The 22,538-nt window shown below is 46.8% G+C and overlaps 2 protein-coding genes across 6 annotated transcripts in view; both read right to left on the minus strand.

The window, feature by feature from the left end:
- The window catches only part of ITGB5 (integrin subunit beta 5), a 57,882-nt gene extending 52,970 nt beyond the window's left edge, over positions 1-4,912 (minus strand). The window contains exons 1-2 of the mRNA XM_032115399.1: positions 4,729-4,912; positions 657-742 (exon numbers count right to left, since the gene is read on the minus strand). Coding sequence (XP_031971290.1) covers positions 657-742; positions 4,729-4,840 — 198 coding nt within the window. The 5' untranslated portion in view covers positions 4,841-4,912. The remainder of the gene's footprint in view (positions 1-656; positions 743-4,728) is intronic.
- Positions 4,913-16,603: 11,691 nt separating this feature from the next.
- MUC13 (mucin 13, cell surface associated) overlaps positions 16,604-22,538 on the minus strand; it is a 33,051-nt gene continuing 27,116 nt past the window's right edge. For all 5 annotated transcript variants that reach the window (XM_032113914.1, XM_032113911.1, XM_032113913.1 and 2 more), the window contains 6 exons: positions 21,938-22,063; positions 20,702-20,813; positions 19,583-19,620; positions 18,958-19,045; positions 18,536-18,740; positions 16,604-17,657 (listed from right to left, as the gene is read on the minus strand). In XM_032113914.1, coding sequence (XP_031969805.1) covers positions 17,607-17,657; positions 18,536-18,740; positions 18,958-19,045; positions 19,583-19,620; positions 20,702-20,813; positions 21,938-22,063 — 620 coding nt within the window. In that variant the 3' untranslated portion in view covers positions 16,604-17,606. The remainder of the gene's footprint in view (positions 17,658-18,535; positions 18,741-18,957; positions 19,046-19,582; positions 19,621-20,701; positions 20,814-21,937; positions 22,064-22,538) is intronic.

Here is a 22,538-nt window from a genome sequence, read left to right on the forward strand (position 1 = left end):
TATATATAAATCTAAACTCATGAGCAGCCCCTAGGGAGCAGGGGGAGGTATTTGCAATTCCTCACAAAGAAGGAGGTGCAATTGAATAAGGATAAGCAGCTTCACCATCAACAGAAGGATATATTTTCCCTCTGAAGTGCTTGGTTACTCTATGCAACTCATGGCACCAATGCCAGAAGCATGGGTCACACCCCCAAAATGACACAATAGATTCAGAAAGGAGAATTATCTTTGTTACAGACAAAGAGCCCACGCCAGGCCAGGCCACGCAACAAGGGACACGTAGCAGGACACCAGCCAGAGGCTTGGGGCTTTTTAGGGAGAGAGCTTAGGAGCAAGGCTCCCTGCAACACAGAGTCCATGCAGGGATCCAGCATCCACCGAAAACAAGAAGGTGGTTGAAGGGACAGAGGGACTGAAGGAACAGTGCTGCTCTGTTGAGGGTACATGGGGGCCAGTGGGGTCAAACACTTATTTCCTATGATGTCAAAGAGCTGAGGAGTCACATACACCCAAAACACGCACGGCATGGAGCACCCGCTGCCCTCGCCCCCTCCTTCTATCATGGGACTGAGTCAGGAGCAGGCAAGGTGAGAAAAGAACTCTCTTCCAGCCTTACAGAAAGCATGCAAGACAAACGAGGTGTGCCCACCTACCTCCTTGGAGCACCAGGCACACTTGGGATGGATGAGGAGACACTCTTCACAGGACGTGGCGCTTCCACTGGTGCACAGATTGAGACCTTCAGCAAGAGAGAACAGGATGGGCTGAATGGTTACTCCAAAACAGTGTTTAGGGGTGCTCTGAGACATTCTTAATGCTAAACATACTGTAAGTTCAAACAAGAGCAAATAATCTCCTAGGAGCCTAAAAGGCAGGAGAAGCTGTAAATCTTTCTTCACCTGTAAGGAGGTCTTGTTTTCTTTTCCTTCCCAAAGGTAAATGAAAAGGACAGAAACTTGCTTTGGGGTGCTGAGAACCTCTAAAATATTACTGAATCTGGTGATTTTTCTTCACTCTTTTTCAATGGTTTCTGGTTAATCAAAGAGTCCAGCTACTCATCATCCTAATGAAGTATTTTCATTGCTGTGGACAGAATGCAGTAACTGTTTGACCAGCCTGAAACACAGAGCTGGCTGTCCAAAAGCCCCCAAGACGCTGACTTTTAAAGTCACATCTTTAGGCATATCTTCTCATTTTTTCTAGCTGGATATATGGGGGAGCCTCTCCCCAGAATTTTCATATTAAAGCACTCTTGAAACACATCCATCTCCCCTTTCCGCACAGGTGATTTTCACAGCAGACTCATGTTATATTAAATTACTTTTATTTTACTACGAGAGACATTTCCACAGGATATCCAGGTTAAGCCTTGCAGTGTGTTTGCACTGGGACATGTCCAAGGAAGGCAGCAGGGGTGGAAGACAACGAGGGCTCTCCCTGCCCGTGATCCCAGCAGGAGCATCAGCTCCTGGATTGCTGGTGTCCAGCAGCACAAGGGGTCTCGAGCGAGTTTCACTTACAAAATCCACAATTTGGGCTTTGGGCTTTAAAAATGAAGTGGAACCACACAGGTAAAGCTGAAGTAGACATCAGTGGTATGGGCTTTGAATGCAGCAGCTTGTTCAAGCCTGCCTGTGGCTGTGAACGTGCCCTTCGATACCACTGACAGCCCAGCTCCCCTGGGTGCAGCTATTAACTTCCACTGTCAATAAATGATTAAAGAAATCTTCAACTGAGGTTTCAGCACAGAGGCTGCACACTCCAAATGAAACGCCTCAGGCTTGAACTCCCAGTCTGCTATTTTTTCCAACCCAAATGTCAATAAAAGCATTGTCAGGCCCCTATTTTCAGCCAGTTGCATCTGCAGATACCAGCGCACCACGCTGCTACAGGGTGCAATCTGCAGATTCCACAGACTTGCCAATAGCTGCTGAAGAGCCACATGGAGTTTTCTCCTGTCCCAAGAACTTTCTGCCATGAGAGCTTTGGAAGAAGGATTTTTGCTGTATCCCACGTGAATATTGCACCGAGAAATGAAAAGCTGCCTGGGTTGCTCCCATAAGGGGCTGGGCTGTGAGCACAGGAAACAGTGAATCAAGCTGGACAGCTGGAGGAAAACCTAGCAAGCCCTGGACTAGAAACAAAAGGAGGATAAGTAGGTCCTGTCAGTCATTCTCAGTCACCGCAGAGGCCTGACTGTGCCAGAGCCCTGCACTGACGGGTCTCTGCTGCCTGCAAGGTGGTTAACTCTGACCCCAGAGAGCCAAGCCCTGCACTCTCTCTATGGCTCTCATTCAAACAGGCTCCTTGGGCTCATTCATACCAAACAAGAGCCTTCTTAAAGAGTGTGGGTTTTTTTTCCTTCTGGCTGTTACCACATACCCAGACGTTTCATTCCTTGTTCCCATTCAGAAGTTATATTCCAGCTCCTGGACATTTCAAGAGCTCAAAACAGAAATAGTATAAAGCAAAATGTAACTTGTTCAACTGAGTTAAAATTTAGACAGCAATTAACACTTGCATTTGCAAACCCTAAAACGTGGCCCAAAGCCTCTCCTTGAGAGCTGCTGCTCTGGCAGCCATGCACAGGGTAACCCAGCAGAAGTAATGGACTTTACACAGCAAATACTTGCATTCATACCCTGGCTACCCAGGCCCGGCTCTCCCACAGCTTCACTTGCCCATCCACATGGAAATATTTACCTCCATTCCCGACTGCTGGATTTTTGAGAGTTTACTTAGTCACAGTAATAGCTGGCTGAAAAGCAAGGTCTCCTCCTTCCACTGCGTGCCATGACCAAAGCAGCCCACGCTCCTGTGGCCAGCCATGGGGTGACATTCTTCCCGGTGGCAGCTTTTGAACTTTCCAAGTATGCTTTTCTTTCCACTCCGTAGCAACACTAAACCATTTCCAGCATTGTTGTGAAAACAGAGCTTTGTGAAGCCCTCCAGTTTTAGACTGAAACCTGAGCTTTTTGAGCTGGAGTAGAAACATGCAGGATTTTCCAGATGCAAGTCTTTGCTGTGCTTGATTCAGTGCAGTCTTTCCTGAATCAGGTAGAGGAAGGACCTGATGATGCTCATGCCAGTCCAGATCCTTGCAGATACTGGGGCAAGTCACCCAGTGAGACTGGAAGGAACTCAGTCTGCTCTTTGACTGTGATACATTTAATGAAACCACACCTGAAAAATCAACTAAACTTCTTATAATGGGGAAAATTCTATCCAGGATTTAGCTGGGATTACTCTGGAGGTAAATAATCCACCCCCCCTGGATTGCTGAGCTGCACAGCCCACATAGTCCTTCATACTGATGCCACTTAGTCCTACACCCTGCACCCTACTTACTTTGCACAGTAGTGTCCAGCAAGCACAAAGAACATCTCCAAATGACATCCTTCTCTTGGACTGAGCTGCAGGAGAGCCCAAAAAAGCAGAGGAAGACAGTGTATCCCACCAGACTGTGGAGATTTTAATACATCAAACTACAGATGCAGAGCAAGATAGGAAACTCTCATGAAAGGTACTCAGCAAATTTACTCATAAAGATGCTCCAGGCAATCAGACCTCATTTTAAACCTGTTCTGCAAGAAATCCTAGTTTGGGCAGCTCCTCAAACAGAGGTGAATGTACTAGCTTGCTTAGGGAAGACAGAGAAGAGGAAAAAAAGAAAGAGATGCACTTTATACAGCTAAGCATGAAAAAAGAGCATTTTACCTGTGCTTGCAATAAGCATTCTAAGAGACTTGTCCCCAAGATGGTCTGCTGCAATACTGAACCATCAATTTCATGGACCAGACACACACCAAAAAGAAGTTAAGAAAACCTTTTCTGAGCTTTTGCAATCGTGCCACAGCACTCTGCAAGATAAGCCTCTTCTTAAGAGCATTCATTAAAGTATCAAGCACTGACATAAGTACTGGAATGGTGGACTTAGGCATTTTGTGGGCACCCTTCTCATTTAAAAGTTTTCCCAAGCACCCAGAGAGGAGAGAAACTCCATCCCAGAACTGGAGGAGCGGAGTTACACACTGCACTGCAATTCATCTATGTGTGTGGAAACCGTGGGAGCATCCCCACGGGGGACAAGGACCTCTCCCTCTTGGTGCCAAGCGGACGGGGCTGGATGATACAAGGTGCGAGCGTGGAGACCGGTCACCGGCAGGGCGACAGCCTGTGTGTGGCTTTCTGCTGCTGCTGCTGCTCATCCCATCGATTTACACATAGCGCTCACGCAAACATCCCAGGGAAGTGCTTATCCCTGAACAGAAGTGGCTGCAGCCGCTTCCATTAGGAATATATAGAGAGCGAGTCGCATAAATAGCAGTTCGGTGCTTTTTAAGACGAAGGTGTGACACCCCGCGGACGCGGTCCGTGCCCCGCAGCGCTGCCGGAGCGCGGGTCCCCGCCGCCCGCAACGGGGGCACGGCGGGAGGGGGCCGGGGAGCAGCGCCGTGCCGGGGCCGGCGGGGATGCACGGAGAGCCCCGGCAGCGGCCACCCCCGGGCGCGGGGACAGCGGGGACAGCGGGGACAGCGGGGACTCGCGTCCCGCCGGCTGCGGGCGCACGGCAAAACGGGCGCCGGGGGAGGCACCGGGAAGGGGGGCGAGAGGAGGAGGGAACACAGACGGTAACAGAGTGCACCGAGGCGGGTCTGGGGGACAAGCCGCCTTCCGGAGCGGCGTTCGCAGGGCCCGGGGCGGCGGTAGCGGAGCGGCCCTTACCTCTGCCGGGCTGCAGCGGGGCGGCCAGGAGGAGGAGGCGGAGGAGGAGGAGGAGGAGCGGGGGGGGCCGGCGGGCGGCGGCGGGGGCCGGCAGCCCCCCTCGGCGGGGCATGGTGCGGCGGCCGGGGCGGCCGGGCTGCCCTTCCCGGCCGGGCCCTCCCCGCCGCCTTTTGTGCGGCCGCGGCGGCGGGAGGAGGAGGCGGGGGCGGCGCCGCGGAGCTGCCCGGGGGCGGCGGGACGGGACGGGGCGGGTGTGCGGGTCCCCGTGTCCGTGTGCCTGTGTGCCTCTCCGTGTGTCCGTGGGTCTGTGCGCGTGTCTGTCCCGCTCCCGAGGGTGCGCTGCCGCCTCCCCGCCCCGCCGCCCCGCGCAGGGAGGCGTAGCCCCGTCCGCTGCGGGCTCGGAGCGGGACCCGCGGGCACGGCCGGGCCCACGCACACGGGACGCGCACCCACGGACACGCACAGGCTGCCGCTGCAGATGCACATGCACCCGGACAGACAGCTGGCCACAGCCAGACACGCACGGCGTGCGCGGACACACGGGCACACACAGAGATGCACCCACAGAATGTGCACGCGAAGAATGCGCGCCCGCCTCTCCCGCTCACAGCGGGGCTTGCACTCATTCCCCACGGGTCAATGCCTGCTCTTACGTGGCATTTTCCTGCTTCAGGGATTTTCTCTGTGCAAACAGACTGTGTCCATTTACTGAAGGGCTCCTTGAGCCAGGGCACCCGGGCAGCGCTGCGCTCACTGCCTGACGGCTTTTTGGCACGGTCCACGCCCCCACCGCTTGGGACATCAACACTTCAGATCGAAAGGAAGCATCGGGTTTATGATCGTGTTTGCGTTGCTGGAGAGCTTTCTGTATTCTTCTGCTTTTAAAATAAACCACAAATCATCCCTAGAGCTGATCATTGATTTTAAAAGCAATTTGTAGTAACAGGTAACCTATCCCTGACCTGCAGACCTTCATGGCACCCTCGTGTCTACTAGATTTCACCATCAGATTTTGCTTAAAACACATGTGTTGTGTTGCTGTTCTCAGACAGAAGTGATTAACTGTAATGCCACCTGCCAAATTTTCCCCTGGCTTTCACTGATTTCCTACACTGCTTTCACAAACCTCGCTGATTTCTTCAACCTCTTCATATCCCCCAGGATAAACCAGGTTTGGGTTTAAAGTGACTATTTGTTGTTTTAGGAAATACACAACTACAAAAGTTGTAACATTTTAACTGTCCCGCTGCTGCTAAATCAAACCAAGTCCTGGTGTGGCTGTAGGAGCATCACAGCCATACTGCTTGCAACCAGTGCAAAAATATCACTAAATGCCTCATCAAAACTGCTCCCATGGTAGGAGTGTGGTATGTGGGACAGGCGGTAACCTAAAAGCTGCCCTCGAGCTGTTGGCTGTGTGTGGGGAAAGGGACAGTGTCAGCCTTCCCTGTTATCCCAAACACATAATAAGGTGTATGCTGTCACCCTTTATTAATAATAAAATTAATACTGACCATGTTGGGCTGACCTGGAAATGCAAGATGTGGTATGAAGAGACTTTGATGCAGGTTGTTCCTCTGTGGTGTACTTTTTAATATTCCTGTGGGGAAAAAAAAAAATTAAATGCAGATCCTGCACTTGCAAAAGGTAAAGTACCCAATATGAGCCTTACTGCCCAGAGGAGCCTTGTGTAGACCTAGAAGTTGCTCCTTGGATCTTCTGGCCGTGCCCAAGTACCCCAAGACACAACTACAACTACAAATATCCATGGATAGACTAATGTTTGAGAGCTTTAAACTATTCCTGGTTGTAGGAGCAGGGAGACCCTCATCCCTTATCCCTGAGTCTTGTCAAGCTGCCCTGGAAGCACTGGGTGAAGGAGCAGATGCACAGGGGCGAGTGTGAATGAGCAAGGGGGGAAAAGGAAAAGCAGGGGCATGGGGTGAAGAAACTACTCAGAGGGAAGGAAACCACCTTCAGAGACTCAGCTGTGGCATCTCAAGGAGCAGGGAAGAGGGCTTGAGGAAGCGGGCAGTACTTTCAGAAGGAATGTATTGCAGCAGGACCAGAGCCAGGCGAGGCGTAGGAGCTCGCCAGTCACTGGTTATATTTAGCTAGGCTCAGCTGAGGCCGAGCTCTTGCTTTCTGCAGGCACTGGGCACTGGCACAAGCACCTGGTGCCCACCTTGCCCAGGCTGTCCTCATCCCACAGCCCCCATGAAAAACCCCCATGAGAAGGGGGAAGGTCAGGAGCTGCTACTATGCAATTTTTGAGCATTAAGATGTTGTCAGCGCTCAGCATCTGCTATCAGTCATCATGTTTTTCAAGCCAAATCCTTTGAAGGTCCCACAGAGTCACAGGCTGTTTATCTTACCCCAGTGTAACACCTCTGACCAACAGACCACAGTGTGGTGTGTACAGGAAAAGACCCCTGGAGCCGCAGGGGAGGACGTGCTGTGGCTTCCCTGATGAGAAGAGTGTTAATATCCTTCTCTGAAGCTGGTGCTGTTCTCTTGCCCCACACACAGCAGCAAAAGGATGTAGTTGCACAAATGGCCAAACAAGCAGCTGTAACACCAAGAGGGGGAATTTGTGGTGATTGAACATGAGGTGGGCAGCTCGGCCCCAGAGCAAGCAAGCAGCCTTGTGCTCCCTGAGGCTGGCCACAGACCAAGAAATGAGGCATGAGCAGTGGTAATATGTGGCCTGAAATTAGGTGCATAAAGAAGGTGTTGGTATGAATCCTTCCTGCTTGCTGGTGACAAGGGTGCTGGACCAATGTGTCCTGGCTGTTTTTCTGGAGTCAGGGATGGGGTAGCAGTAGAAGCCCCCAAAAAAGTTTGTCTCCATGTATGAAACCAGATAACTCCTTGATCTTCCTCCTGGATTCCCTTATTTTCTCAATAAGGGATTGAGAAAAAAGGCTTTTAGTGCCCATGTCTTAACAAGATTTTTATATACTCAGTAGAAGATGAGTTTGAGGCAGCACCAAGATTTTGGGATGAGAACTGAAAGAAGGGCTCTGTGTCCTCAGGATCTTGACAGGATGACCTTCAACAAAGTCTCCCTTGATCTCCAGGAGCAGCCATCACCATTGCCTGGGTCTTTTCTCTCTTGACCATCATGTCTGCTGTCTAGAAAATGCCGTTCTTGAGGATCACATAGCCCATGAGACTGAGATCCCTCAGGCTTCTCCAAGTACTTAGATGCCACAGAGGCCCTTGGACTTGGGTTTTCAGTATCACTGCACAGTTCCGCTGTAACAGAGAGAGGAAAGTTCCCGTCTGGAAAGGGCTGATCTTTATGTTCACTTTCTTATCACTTACATTTTAACCTGTGATTAAAGTATGACATAAACCCAGGGTATCTGACCTGGGCATGGATTTGAAAGTGATGTAATTATAAGTTGGTTCTTTGGCTCTTTTATCATCAGTTAAAACTAATAAATCATTTATCTGAGACACTCCGAGTGTTCTACAGATAGGTTTTCATTATCATATCTTCCTTGGGGCAGAAAGGGTGGATAAAAGCATCTGAGTCACATCTAGATGTCTGACATGGCACTGAAGAGGTTCTGGATTTTCAGTTGTGACTCTTTCCTCTCTCTGCACCAGTCTGAGCAGCTCCCAGGCCCTTGCACAAAGCCACAGCCTGTTTCAGGGTGAAGCTCCACCTCTACAACCTCTGCATTAGTGTTTCACAAAGTACTGCCACTCTCCAGCAGCAAAATCCTGGGACATCTCTGACTTTCTCCCATTTCTAGACTCTGTGGCATAAGTTTAGGTTTGCTACTTCCTAGCAGCTCCAGCTGGAAGAAACATCATCTGTCTGGATGTCACTCATTACAGCCGCATTATTTGGTATAACTCATTCAACCACCATATTTGCAGTAAGTTCAGGATCCCAGGCACAGCTCTCTAGTGTGCAAGAAAGACCAGCTAAGACATCTAAGATTACCTGTTTCCAGGAGTCAGATGGCTGGAGGAGTAATCCAGGTGCAGCCTGGTCTCAGGTACCACTGGTGCACAGCAGGTCCTGAACATCCCTCAGTCCTTTGGTCCAAGCAACTCTACATGCAACAAAGGATGGCCAAACTGGAATTCAGATGGTGAAAAAGCTGGGCTGATTTATGGTTTTAATAAAAAGGAGTTTTAGGAGAACTGGGGTCAAACTGGGGAGTAGGATCAGGGATGTGAAATAAAAGGCAAACTCCTTTGAACCTTGCAAACCTGCACCGTGTTACAAACAGTTCTTGTTTTAGGAAAATATTTCATTTTCCTTTCCAGGTCCTCATTGTGCTGATTGCCTGTTCCTCCTGGCTGTGCCATGATGAGAAATAGGGTGGGACAGAGACACAAGCTGTGGGCACCGTGCAGCTTTGCCATCCCCACGCCGCCTCCTCACACAAGTGAGCCCACAGACCAGGCTGCTGGGGTTTCCACTGCCATGGAAAAAGTTTGTCTCCTGCTTTTTCCAAGGAAGCTATAAAAAAAATACAATTCACACAAAATCCTTGTTAGTAATAGGCAACTACCACATGCCAAAAATTACAATAATAGATTTAATCCTATTTCTATTCTCTGGCTAAAGATGCACCGCATATTGCTGCTGCCTGCCATAAAAACAGATATTTTTACCATCTAAGGACCAACCTCTGTTCTCAGATACTCAAGAGCAACACTACTCCTAAACAACTCCTGACCTGCTGAAGAGCAGCACTGCAACACTTCTGGGAAGCAGAGAACGGCACCTAAAGTCATTTTGCCAAGTTTTGACCCTCTAATAGATGAAAAAAAGGCAGAGTTCAGAATAAGTCTCTGAGCTAGTCCATGCCTGAAGCTGCTGGGCTGGAAAGTGAGGGAGGTACAAGGGGGAGACTTTCCTCATGCCTCTGTGGTAAAAGAAGTTGAGACAGAGATGATGAAGCCAGACCAAATCTGGCCAAGTTTTGGTATCCCTACAGTCCCTGGAGCAGGCTGGGAGGCACTTGGCTGCCTGAGAGGCTATTTACAGGAGGGGCTTACTGATGTGCTGGACTGAAAGGGTCATGGATACCTCCAGCCATGACCCATCCCAAAAAATATGCCCCAATCCCCAGAGTTAAGTAATGCGCCCTCAGAGGGGTGGGCGTGGGGATGCACAAGGCTGGGACACAGGAGAGGGTTAAAAATTAGCAGCTCCGTGGAAACCTGCCTGTGTGTCTGTTAATGGTTAGCCCCAAGAAAAGCGTGCTCATTAAAAGGTTTTGCCTTTGGGGAGCCTTATCCGGCAACTGCAAAGAGCCAGCTCCATCTTGTGGCCAGAGACTCTGCCCGGTGGCACAGAAGAGGGAGCAGGAGGAGGGTTGGACAGCCCGAGGGTCCGTCCCCAGCACCCTGCGAGGCGTGTTGAGAAATATGCTGTCTTCCTGCACATCTTGCCTCACATAAACTGGTCCCGCTTTGGTTAGCGCTCCGGGAGAGCCGCAAAAGCCGGGAGTAAATGCTAGATGCCTCTAGCAGAGAGTTTCTTACAACCAGAGAGCCCAAAGAGATTGCCTTTGTATGCCTGCATGTAGGGGAAGCATCATTAAATATGATTTTAAATGTCAGCAGGTAGAGCCAGCTAGGCTTGGCTCCACTCGGATCTCTGGCAAAATTCCCGCTGAATGGAGTAAAATCTCCAGTCCTAAGCACCTGGGCGAGCAGAGTGCTCTGGAGGTACAAATGGGTTTCCAAGGAATTCACCTGGATCTGTGCAGTTTGGACCTCACAATGCCCCGTGCGGCTTTTTCAAATCACAGCTGACACCTGGCTATTTAATCACTATCTGAAATAAATCACTGGACTCTGGGTTTTCTGTTAATGTTTCTGGCAAGTGGGTTTTGCCCAGCATGAGCTTGCTGCAGAATCTGTTCACACCAATCTTGGAAGGACAAAACAGTTGAGAAATGCTAAAGAGTCTACAAGGAAAGACCTTGCTTTGAAAAGAATAATAATGTACTGTTACACATGTGCAACACAAGCCCTGTTTCATTTATAGGAATGATATACAGGCCCAGGTCCACAATTCCTCCCCAGAGACCCCTATTCCCATTAATGTCAGTACAAGTTAGGCACTGAAATACTTGCCTGGACTTGACCCCTGTTTCTCACCAATTTAAACATTCCTCTGCTTGAGAGGGGATTAGGAACCTTAGCACTATAATGACCTCTTGAATTCATTGACTGTTCCAGATATGAAACATTTCTTCTTTTAACTTTTGGCTGATTTACCCTATAAAGATCTCTATGGTTAAAAAAACTTGAGAGAAAGCCTTTTTTCCCCCCAAAGTCTCATTTATAGAGCAGACTTTCTTTCCCCAGCTACATCCAGACATCTGTGACTAAAGGAGAGGCAGAGATTCCCTAATGTTTAACCAGGCTCATGTCTGTGAGCATGGGACAGGCTGCCACCAGGGTGGGTCAAGGGGAGCTCTCTCAGGAGGGCTGGGGGCTTTCCTTGCCCTCCCACCCACCAAGATGTGATAGATGTTATTCTGGGAAGACGTTAGTATCACCTTTGAAAATTGGCTGCCAAACAATGACCAGACTGGGAAAACAGCTGGGACAAATGGCCCTCAGTGGTATTAGAGTTTCAGAACAGGCAGAATAAAAAAGGAAGAAAATTCTTGGTTGCCAGAGATGCCCACCAAAAGCAATGTTGCTTCCCTCCACAGCCATCTCTGGAGTTCTGAGCAATATTTTTTATTCTTCTCAGTGCTCTGTTTTCCTTTTTTCACTTTATCCGACCCTGCAAGTCTCCAAGTTCCCTGAGGAGATCTCTGCCATGTTTGGGCCACCAGCTGGGCAGATGTTTTCTCTCTGCTCCCCTTGATGTCACCCATCTTAGTGGGTGCTCTGGGGGGACACTGCCTGGGGCTTGGAGACATGGTCCAGGGAATTGGGAACAGTGAGAAGCAGGTGAGGCATAGCTCCTTTACAAGATGTTTTGCTTCCACCAGGAGAGGGAGAATGGGAGCTGTTGATATCGGTTTGCTTCTCCCGGAGAGGGGAGGAATCGACTTTGCTCTCCAGAGGTTGCTCTTTGGAGCCTGTGTGTGAAAGGCAGCACCTTCCAGACTCAAAAGCAAGAAGCATTTTTCATTTTTTCAGTTATCTGCTTGTGACATTTCCCCTTTGTTTCTTTTATGAGGCTGTTTTTACAGAAACAGCAGAGCCTCGTGTACAGCACCTTACCCTGCCTCTGTTCTATAAACAGCCTGGGCATAACTAGGGCATACGAGACCCACTCTGTACATGCACTCTGTACATGTGCCACAGCCATCACCTTCCAGTCCGTGCTGCTGTTGAATAAAGCAGGTCAATGCATTCAGAAGCTGAGAAATGTCCCTCTGGTCCAGGATGTCCATCCAGCCCCAGGCTCTGCTCCAGAGAGTGCAACAGGACAGACTGTCTTGGGGCCCCAGCTTCTTCTACAGCCCCTTCCTCCAGCACCCCCACTTTCTCATCCTTTTGTTTGGGGGTCCATCTCTCAAAGATGCATTTGCACCCTTGAATTTGCCTAGTCTCTTTTTGTACCTGCAGATACAGCAACCACAGCATCCTGTGATAGCATGTTCACCAACTGTGCCTGTAGGGCTTTTTCTGTCTGCTTTACGCTGACCTTCTTTAGCACTGTGTATCCCCAGATCGTGGTGGGTGTTTGGCTGCCACCCTGAGTCAAAGGCTTTGGAAACCCATCAGTGATGGCTCAGTGCACCTCAGTGAGTCTGCAGGGGGTGTGTGATGTGCTGACTATGCCTGGGAACACAGCTGGGCACCACAGCCCCCCACACCTGCACCACTGGGCTGTGCTGCTCCTTTGGGTCCCCAGGATCAGTGCCTAGGCCCGGTCCCTTGTTAACAACCACTTTTTCTATTTGACTTCACCCCTCCTTTTACTTCAGTGAAAGTTACTTCACTTACTTTACCTTTACTCCTGTTAGCTCTTTACTGTATTGCCTTTCTCCTTCCAATTTCTCCAGCTCTTCCAGCTGATCCACTGCAGACTGGCAGACAGGGGAAGCTCCTCAACAGCTTCAGCTGAAAAAGCAGCCACAAAGTTATCACTCACTGACTTTCTCTGCTACATCATCCTCCCCATCTGCCACTTTTGTACCCTTGTTGTCAGCATTCCCACTGATTTCCTAGCTGCCTTTGTGGCTTTGGTATATTTAAAGAGCCTTTTATCAGCAGCTAGAGCATCCTTGGCAAAGCAATTTACGGATTCTTATTTTTAGCCCTGTTTCTTTCCTGTTTAATTGTGACCTGACATGTTTTATGGGTTTCTTTGTTCTTAGACCACTTTGGGCTTTTAGTGTGGGTTTGGGGATTTTTTTGACAAGTTGCTATAAAAATCAGTGTTTTCAGCTCACACCCCAAAACGTGGGAGAGGTCAGTTTAGTCCTGCTGGGAACCCTTAGTAAGCAAAGCTACTCCATCCCTCCCACAACACCAGACATGCCTTTGAAACATTACTGGGCTAAAAGGCTGAAGGACGGGAAATCTGGATAAAATAGCAACTGATGACTTTGCAGTTGCCAAACTTGACAAATGTCAGTCCTCCTCTCACAGGAGGGACAGATGAGGCAGCACTATGCTTGCCTTGCTGTAGACTGTGGGTTATTGAACCACAAATTACCAGCAGGATCCTCTGTCTCTGGGTTGTACCAAGGTCCAGTCACCCTCCTGAGCCTGGGATGAAGCTGAGGTGGTCTCCCCAAAACCAGCTAGGAACAGCCATGTTCACCAGGACACCTGCCTGAATCCCTTCAACCCTCATCTGTGTTTCCCTAAATGCTCTCCATACCAGGGGTTTCTGCTGGGAAGCCATTCCTACTGAGGAGGTAAGCACTTCTTGCTAGAGGAGAGGCTCCTTTTCCCTTACCCCTGTCCCTCCTGTTGGAAGGAGTGCTGTCATTCACCTTGAAAACAGCCAGCCATCAAACTCAAGGTACACAAGAAGTGAAAAGCCAAGCCCCTTGGTCTGCAGTGGTGTCTTACATTCATTGTTCACTTTTTCTTGTTTATGCCTTCAGCTTGGCACATCACATGCAGGACCTATGAAAAAACAGTCTCCTAAAGGAAACAAGGGGTGGCTTCCTCCAACAGGCAATCAGAAAAAATGCAAAGCACTTCCTGCTTTCAGGCCTGAAAGGTGCTGCTTTCATGTGCAAGTTTGGATGCTGGGCTTTGCTGGGGAATGTGTGGATGCAGAGGTTTAGGGCTCAGTTTTGAGGCTGGTTTCAGGTATAAGCAGTGCTAACAGCAGCAGGCCTGATCACCCCACCCATTCTTACCCTGCCATCCCATTACATTCCTGAGGTGCAGCTCCTCTCAGGCAGCTGCCCAGACCCAGGTTCTTATCCCACTGCCATCCTCAGCACCTACCATGCCCTCCCCTCTCACCCCACATTGCTTGAATGTGTTTGGGTATATCCTAATAGATGGAGAATGGCACGTGATTGAAGCTATCCCAATATTCCCAAGCAAGTATGTGTTATAACCAGGCAAACCTCTGTCCCAGTTCCTTTAGCACTGTTTAGCACAGCCTGTGCAGACAGGCCAAGCAATTACACTCTCCAGAGTGACTTTTGGTCTAGGGTAAAAGTAGGTGGCAGACTTGAGTGGCAGCAACTTCCCACCTCCTCCACGGGTCATGTGCCAGCAGGATACTCTACTTCTCAAGGACACACTGCACCTCAAGGGAGAAGATGGATGGGGGAACCCAGGGTGCAAAATGATTTGTGGCAGATCCTTGGAGCCTCTCAGCCTGCCTGCAGGCATGTCCACACTCACACTGACAGTGAGGGTCCAACTCAGCTGCCTTTCCTATGCCTACTTGGATTTTGAAGGATAGGCAGCTGAAACAAAGCATGAGTCAAGAGGGAGCAGTCATAAAACACGACAAAAAGCTATTTTCCATGATCACATTTCCCAGAAGAGTCACACGTTGCTAATAGACAAACAGAAGTGAAATATCTGGGAGTTTGCCCTTTCGGTACAGAATTCCAGTCCAGATAAAAGCCCTGTAGCAGCCTTTGAAATGCTAAAAAGGAGCAGGCTCACAGTGGTATCTGATAGCCGCTCCCCAGCACGGGCTAAATGAGAACTGGCTGCAGTTGCAGAAATTAGCTTTGAATTAGAGCAATGAAAATTCCTCTGCAGTTAAATGATGCAAACACCTGACTATTTTTGCTGCTTTTATTACCAGTGATAGAACATGTTGGGATATCACACCCTCAATAAAGTTTTACTGCATTAAAGTTTCATTTCTCGTTCAGCCTTCAGCTGCATTTCCAAACTCTATTGCTTTGTAAAAGAACAGGAGATAACACTTAAAAGCCTTTCCACATGCCTCTGTAGCAGGTTACTATTTGCATGTATTTTATGCATGGATCCAGACAATTTACCTCAGTGAAAGACCACGATGACCATTCTAGTGGGCTGTTACTGTTGATATAGAAAAACCTTTTTATTCAGCTCCATGTAAGCCTAAGTTTCAGTCTGCCATACAAAGATAGGGAGGAGGAGGTACCCAAACAAAAGTAGCCAGCTGAATGAAGCTGAGCTTCGTGACTTTTGGACAGTTTCTGCCTTTATCCCATCCATTTTCCAGTGTCTCAGCCCACGCAAACTTCCCCAGATGAAGCCTGCATGGGTTAAACAGAGTGCTACAGACAGCGGAACCTTTTCCTGTGCTGAAAAGTCAGAGAAAAGGGGGAAAGGAAAGGACTGAGCAGAAGGATTAGAAGCTATGAGCATCTCCTTCACCCAGGTTGTTGTGGAGACACACAGGGCTCAAAGAAAAAGAAGGGAGCAGCAGGCATGGGGGGTCACACATTAAAGGGGGGGCAGAGCTCATCCAGTTTGCAGGGCTTTTCTAACTGGAGGAAGAATGGGTCTCTCTGCCTCTTGTTAAGTGTAAACACTGTGCCTTGCTTTGCTCCTCACAGGCGAGTACTCTCAGAGGAAAAGTCAAGAAAATAAGACCAAATCCCTCCCCATCCTTTGAACAAGGTATCATGAGCAGTTAAATCCAGCTAGCCCTGCTCCCATGGAGCCATGCTGAGCATGCTGAGATGCACACAGATGGTGGGGTTGGCTGAGGCCACCAGAACCTGGGCTCTTACAGACCCTGCCAATGGCAGATGCTGTGCAGCCGGGTGACAGCAGCAAAGGGGACAGGAGTGAACTGGAAGGAAGAAACAGTGAAACCTCAGAAAAACAACAGGGAGAAAATAGCACCTTTTCTCACCAGGCTACTTCTGAGAAAGCAGGGCCTACCTTCTTTCGCTACAGAAGCCACATGAGAAAGATCAAGACTGTTTAGTTCTCAGCTTTCAATCACTTAACTGGCAAGTGGGAGCTGGTTTTGGTCACAGAGAGCACTGGAAACAAGCATCTGCATGGACATCCTGGTCACCTCTGCAGCCACATACAGTGTTCTCTACCACTGACCCCCAAACTTGTCATTTAAACTGAAAGACACTTTTGTTTTTCATCTGGGCCATTAACAGCTGCCATCAGACAGAGCAGCTTGTCCAGCATTTTCAAAGGAAACCCAGCTGCACTGACTACCCAGCTCCCACCAAAAGCAACCACTGAATATTGGTGCCAGTCTCACAACAATAAACATTTTACCTTCTGTAATACTTAATAACATTTCTGAACTTCCGAGTGAAAGCTGGGTGCTGATGTGCTGATGTAACTAGTCTGTGCACACTTGTGTCTAAACTCTGCACAAATTTTAACACAAAATAGTCTCTGGAGTTTGAAAAAAACCAAAACACATCACTGGGAGGAATATAAGAAAGCCTTGGTACTGAGAAAAAATAATGTTTAATAGGAAAACTTTATCTGCTTATATAAAAACCAAACCACAAAATAGAACAGAATTAAACAATGCTTTAAATGATTGTAATCTATAAATATATGTACATATATGTGAATATAAGTATTTTTTATAAGTATAATGTTAATGCCAGTCAACAGATGATGCACACTCAGTAAAATACACTAAAATGTAAATTCTTTTACAGACAGATTTATGTAAGAAATTTAAAAAACCCCAAACACCAAGCTTATGATCATTCAAACATAAAGACTGCAAAAGAAAAAAAAATGCTAACACTTTCCACAGGAACTAAAAATGTAAAATCGATGCAGTTTTGCAAGATGAAGAAGAATAGCGTTTGTTTGAAGATATTGTATCTTGTCATTGTATTGGGAAGGAAGGCTGTGGAAAAGGTCAGACAAGTCCCATTGTCTCACACAACACAGATCAGCAGAGATCTGAACAGAATGCTTTCAGATGGGAAATATTTGGGGGTTGAGGAGGGTGAAAAAACCTGTATCTGATACAGTAAAGTGAAACAGGTCAGGTTCTCATGAAAAACAGTTTCCATCTGCCCAAAGCCATAGTTCAAACTGAGTGAGCACAAATCCAAGTGAAGTTCTGGGTACTGACATTTTTTCAGCATCACACATATTGCCTGGACCATCTTCCAGAAGAACTGAAAACCAGCAGGGTTAAAATCCTTTATCTCGTCTGCATTCACTCTCTTGCCAATGTACTGTCTTCACTGAAGAAGTCTAATGTTTATTGGAGCACATTAGTTCTTCTTTTAAAAGAAGTTCTCTTCTTCTCCCTACTCTCTTACATTTTTCCCTTATTTCAAAGTTGTCCATGACATCTTTCAAGCAGGAGTCTTCCTCTAGGAAATCTTGAGAGAATCTGGGGTTAAGGACGTTGTTGTCTCTTCTGCTGAAGTAACTGCATTGGTGAGAGGCTGTGAAACTCTTTGCTCTTGAGCCAGTGTTGTGCTGGTCGTCCATCCTTCTACTGCTCTGGTTGCTCAATATCTGCTCTGCATCCTAAAGCCCCTAGGCTCCCGTGATATTTCGTACTACAGAGAATTTTTAGACAAGAAAAGAAGAGAAATAAGGAGTCACAAGGATCATCAAGTCCAACACTTGCATGAATGGCCCATACAGAGATCAATCCCATAACCTTGGTGTTATTAACCCAAACTGAGCTAATATCAAGCCTCTGCTTCCTCCAGGGCTCCCTTGCAGAATTCAAGGATAAAACAGGCATTTTTTTTAGAACATTCCTTCCAGGTAATGACACACTTCTGCTGACCAGGCTCCCCTGGGCTACAGCAGTGCAAAAGCTGTTCTAGATTATTCACGGCACTTCACACCTTTCCCCTCTGCAATGCTGCAGCAGCTGCTGAGGCTTTTGCTGTGAACAAGGCAGCAGCAGCTGGGTGGGAGGACACAACCCCCTGGGCATCTGTCCCAGCTTAAACTGACTGTGAATCTTGCAGGAGCCTGCAGCTGGGAGGTGCCACTGCAGCACCTGTTGACTCTACAATAGCCTAAAAGAAGCTCAGGTGGTAGCAGCCTGTGATACTTGCAGGCACACCTGTGCTGAGGGCTGAGTTTGGTCAGTGCAGGCAAATATCCTACGACACAGCAGACCACTAGGCAGCCAAGCTCTTGCTTGGACCCTTGCTTTTCACATATCCCTCCTGTGGCTCAAGGATGACTACTGGGGCTTAGAAAGGTCTTTATGAGGGCTGATCTCTGTTCTAAGGCAAATTTCTGTATTAAGGGAATTTTTTTCAGCTGCAGCTACAGTTGTTTGGATGCCTTTATAGCACTTTGGCCTTCTAGACCAAGGGAGGATGTAAAGAGGGGAGCTGAGGTTCCAACAGTGTCTGCAGCCCACAACGCCACCGTTCAGGAATTCCATTCCCACAGGACTATGTGAAACACTTACCAAATCATCATAATCCCTCTCTGGAAAATGACCTCTATTTGTGGAACGCATCTCATAGGGGTTGTTTGACTGATATCCTGGGTTTGCATGGCCAGAAGTGGTCTGGACCCTGGGGAACATGCCCGGTCTGTCATCAGATCTATTTGTGTTGGAATACTCTGGCTGTATCAGGCTCCTCTTCTCTGGATTTCGTTTTCCTTTTGCTCTTCAGAGGAAATGAAAGAACAAAGGAGATTTCAAAAGACTATTTAGTGTGCCTTCCTTATTAAGTCCAACTTATTGGTTGCCCACTCCCACCTTATTTTGAATGCTCAGTCCCATCCTGAAGCATGCAACAGATTTTTATAGCATACCTAGCGCAAAACCCTTTTTATGAACACACAGCAATGCAGTTCCTATTCAACTGTAAGAAATATTCTTACCTGACTGAAATAATAGAGACTGCTATCACTAAACTCAGGATAATGGCTCCAAACACTGTGCCCACGATTATAAGGATGAGTTCAGTATCTGGAGGGAAAAAACACAGCAAACAAGAAATGTGTCAGTTGATCAATTGAAAACTCACAGTGAATATTGAAAAACAAGGGGAAGGAAGGGAGGAGGGGAGGAAGGGAGGAATTTATTCCCAGGCTCCTGGCGCTTACAACATTTTGTGGACACAGAAAGATGTAAATTAAGGATCTGCATTGAAGACCATCTCTTCTGGATGGCTATTTTGACCTCAGCTCTAGTTCCTAATGCTATGCACTGAATGGTTTTACACATAGTTATAGGTGAGGTGTAGGAACAACTGGGAGGGTGCAGGGGTTGTCTAAGCTAGTATTGATGCTAAACTACGCAGTTAGGTGTCACTTAGGCTCTTCCCATGCCCTAGGCACATAAGGCAACAGAGAAATTTCACTTTTTATTTCTAACATTTTCCTTCAATAAATGTGGAATGGTGGCACCCCTAAAGGCTACTACTTTTTTGTTCTCTCAGACAGATTAAGCATAACTAGGTATTCTTCAACACCATAATTAAAAATCAGAAATTCTTATACTTACTGTCCCTGCAATCCTCCCCAGAGTAGCCCACTGGACAACTACAGAAGAGAAAAAAGAAAAAGAGGAAAGAAAGCAAATATGATCTTTAGGGTCCCTTTTAATCCAAACCATTCTATGATCACAAAACAATAGCATATTCCCCCTTTTTATCAGCAATTTCTCCACAAAGTGTGTTCATTACAGGTTTCCTCTTTAATCCTATCTTACTACTGAATTATTTACTTCCATTAGAGTGAAACAATCTGAGATTTTCGGAGTGATTGGTGATCTCAGCACTCAAAGTTTCAGGTTCTTAGTCTGAAAAATGTTAAAAGGACCTAATTTTTCTAAAGAACTAAGCCCTGCACCTCTGAGCCACTTGGAACTGCCATGCAATGTCTTTAACAAAGAGCTCAGTATAAGGTCTATAAGGACTGGCAAGTCTTTATCTTCCTCCCACAGTAGTTCCATATATTTAAAATATATCAACTTTATGGTAAGAAATTTTCAATTTTCAGCAGTAATAGCTACAAAAAGAGCTGAATTAATGGATATGGGGAGTGAATCTCTCTGCTTATCCACCAGAGTGGAGCACAACCAGTCACTCACTTGGCTTCACCAGCAAACACCACTGTTCTGTCTTGATCCTGAGCTGACAGAAACACCCTCAGGAGAAAACCAGGAGGGAATAACATAGGTCTGAAAGTTACCAGGAAACAGTCCCCACTGATAAAAGTGGAAACATTCCAGGGACTGGAGGCATGTCTTGCTCTGATGCCTGTTGCTTACTAAACACTTCAGCACAGCAGTTCCCATGGCTCAGCCACTCTGCAGGAGTAGTTTGTGTTTATGTGGTGGTGAAGTACTTTATCCTCTTCACTGACTCACGGGTGAACCTTGGCTCTCTTTGACTTTACTCTGAGGTGTTATGAGCGCACACAAAAGACTAATGCCAAGGAATGAAAATGCCACAACTTGTGACACCACGGGAGTTTGTCCACCTGCTCTCCCCCTTGGGCACCTCTCTGATTCTCGTAGCTGCAGCCCATTCTTCTGGATTGCAGCTGACCCTGTAGTAGATGTTCTTCTCCCCTACCTTTGCCTACAACACAGGAATGCAGTAAAAACCTGAGTACTCACGCCACACAGTTTCCATCCTCCTGTTTAAAGTTAGTCATACATCTGCATACTGGAACCGTTTCTTCTTTTACGCAGTACTTGTGTGCCTCTGCAGTACAGTTTTTACTGCAAGCTGTATTTTCAGGGAGAAAAACATGAGTGAATTGCAGATAAAAGATTATTTTATTGCTCTGGAAACACACACACCCTTTTCTTGTGCTTTAAATCATCAGAATGGCTTTTTTAGGACTGTACCTATGCAAAACAAAAACTGAAATATAAAATCACAAAATCAGAAGTAAACAGGCTGTTTCATCAGAAAAACAGGCTGTTTCATCAAAAAAGAAATCTGGCTAGGCTGCATCTTACATAGGCAAGCAATGGCCTGCAGTTTGATCTCACAGCAGATGATTTGTATGGCAAACTGTATCAGTTTTAGACAGGCATGGGGGTCACAAAGGCCTACACCGGATCACATCTCACTGGGATTTATTGTAGCCAGCTTTCATAGCTTTATCATTGATTTTTGAGGGGTTTTTTGTTTTTCTTAAAATCTTAAATATTTTTTTTCCTTCTGTAGTGTGAAAATTTTAGTTTCCACAAGAAAAAAGTAAGGTATTTAGAAGAAAATTAGGTAAATCACAGGGCTTTAGAGTGTAGCTAAAAATATAAACAGAGCACTCACTAAAAGAACTCAAAACAAGAAAATAAATAAAACCCCAACAACTAACAGGTCCCAAAAATGACAGAAATCATTCTTCTCACAAAAACCTGTCTAAATCCGGGTAATGCAAACCTAGAATTATAAGCAAGGAAGAGAGCCTTAACACAGCCTTAACATGTAATGCATCATGAGACTTCCAGTTCTGTCAGCTGCCTTCAAGTAACATGTAGAATTTATTCCCAAAATATGTCCTAGCAGAGAAAGCTGTGAGTATAGGATTCAATCTGTTCCATCCTTTACCTGTTTATGTTTCAGTTCTTACCAGGAGTCTAACAATACTTTTAAAGACTTTCCTACTCACTGGTTTCAGTGATGATTTTATCAAGTTTTAGTAATTTATTCTACTGGAATAAAATTATAGATTTGTTCAAAGTGAAACATGAGGATGTATTTCTATGGCTGTCTTCACAGGATGCACATTCCCTGATTTTTAGAGGTCAGCACATTTGCCCAGCACCCTTCTCAAAAAGGAACTGAGAGAGGGAAAAAGCAGGTCAGCCTTTCAGGGATAGAAAAAGCAGCAAGGTTCTTACCTGAACAAGAACGATCATCCCATTCTGTCTTTTCTAAACCAGGTTTGCATTTGCATTCTGGAAACATGTTCCCTTCACACACCGTGGTTTGAGTATCACATTGATAAACATCACAAGGTACTGCATCTTTAAAAGAGAAACAGGGAGCAAACCTGAATACCTTTTCATAGAAAGCAGTGCACTTGCCCAGTAAATCATAAATAAATTATTTAGTAATTCTAAAGAGAAAAAATTATAAGTCCTTTTCCTGGGACATCAATATTGCAGACTTTTGGACCAGCCCATTGTTTCCCCTTGCTCTTTACCAATTAAGGTCCTGTTTCCATCACATCTTCTGACCTTCTGTTTCTCAGCCTCCTACAACTGCTTCCAAACCTTCCTGGCTCCAGTCTATGAAAAGGGACATTCTGCCTGTAAGTTCATATTCTGAACACTGACTTTCTGACTCACCTTGAAAAAAAAAAACCCTACAGAGAAAACTATAGAGAAAGAGAAAACTATTCTCTTAGTTTTTTTCTACAACTGAACTGTGAGACCTAGATCCCATATAGTTCTAGAGAGATATAAACATTTATGGGCATGCAGCTCATTTCATGAGTAG

Source organism: Corvus moneduloides, chromosome 7 (genome assembly GCF_009650955.1).
Source record: "Corvus moneduloides isolate bCorMon1 chromosome 7, bCorMon1.pri, whole genome shotgun sequence".
NCBI classification, from domain to species: Eukaryota; Metazoa; Chordata; class Aves; order Passeriformes; family Corvidae; genus Corvus; species Corvus moneduloides.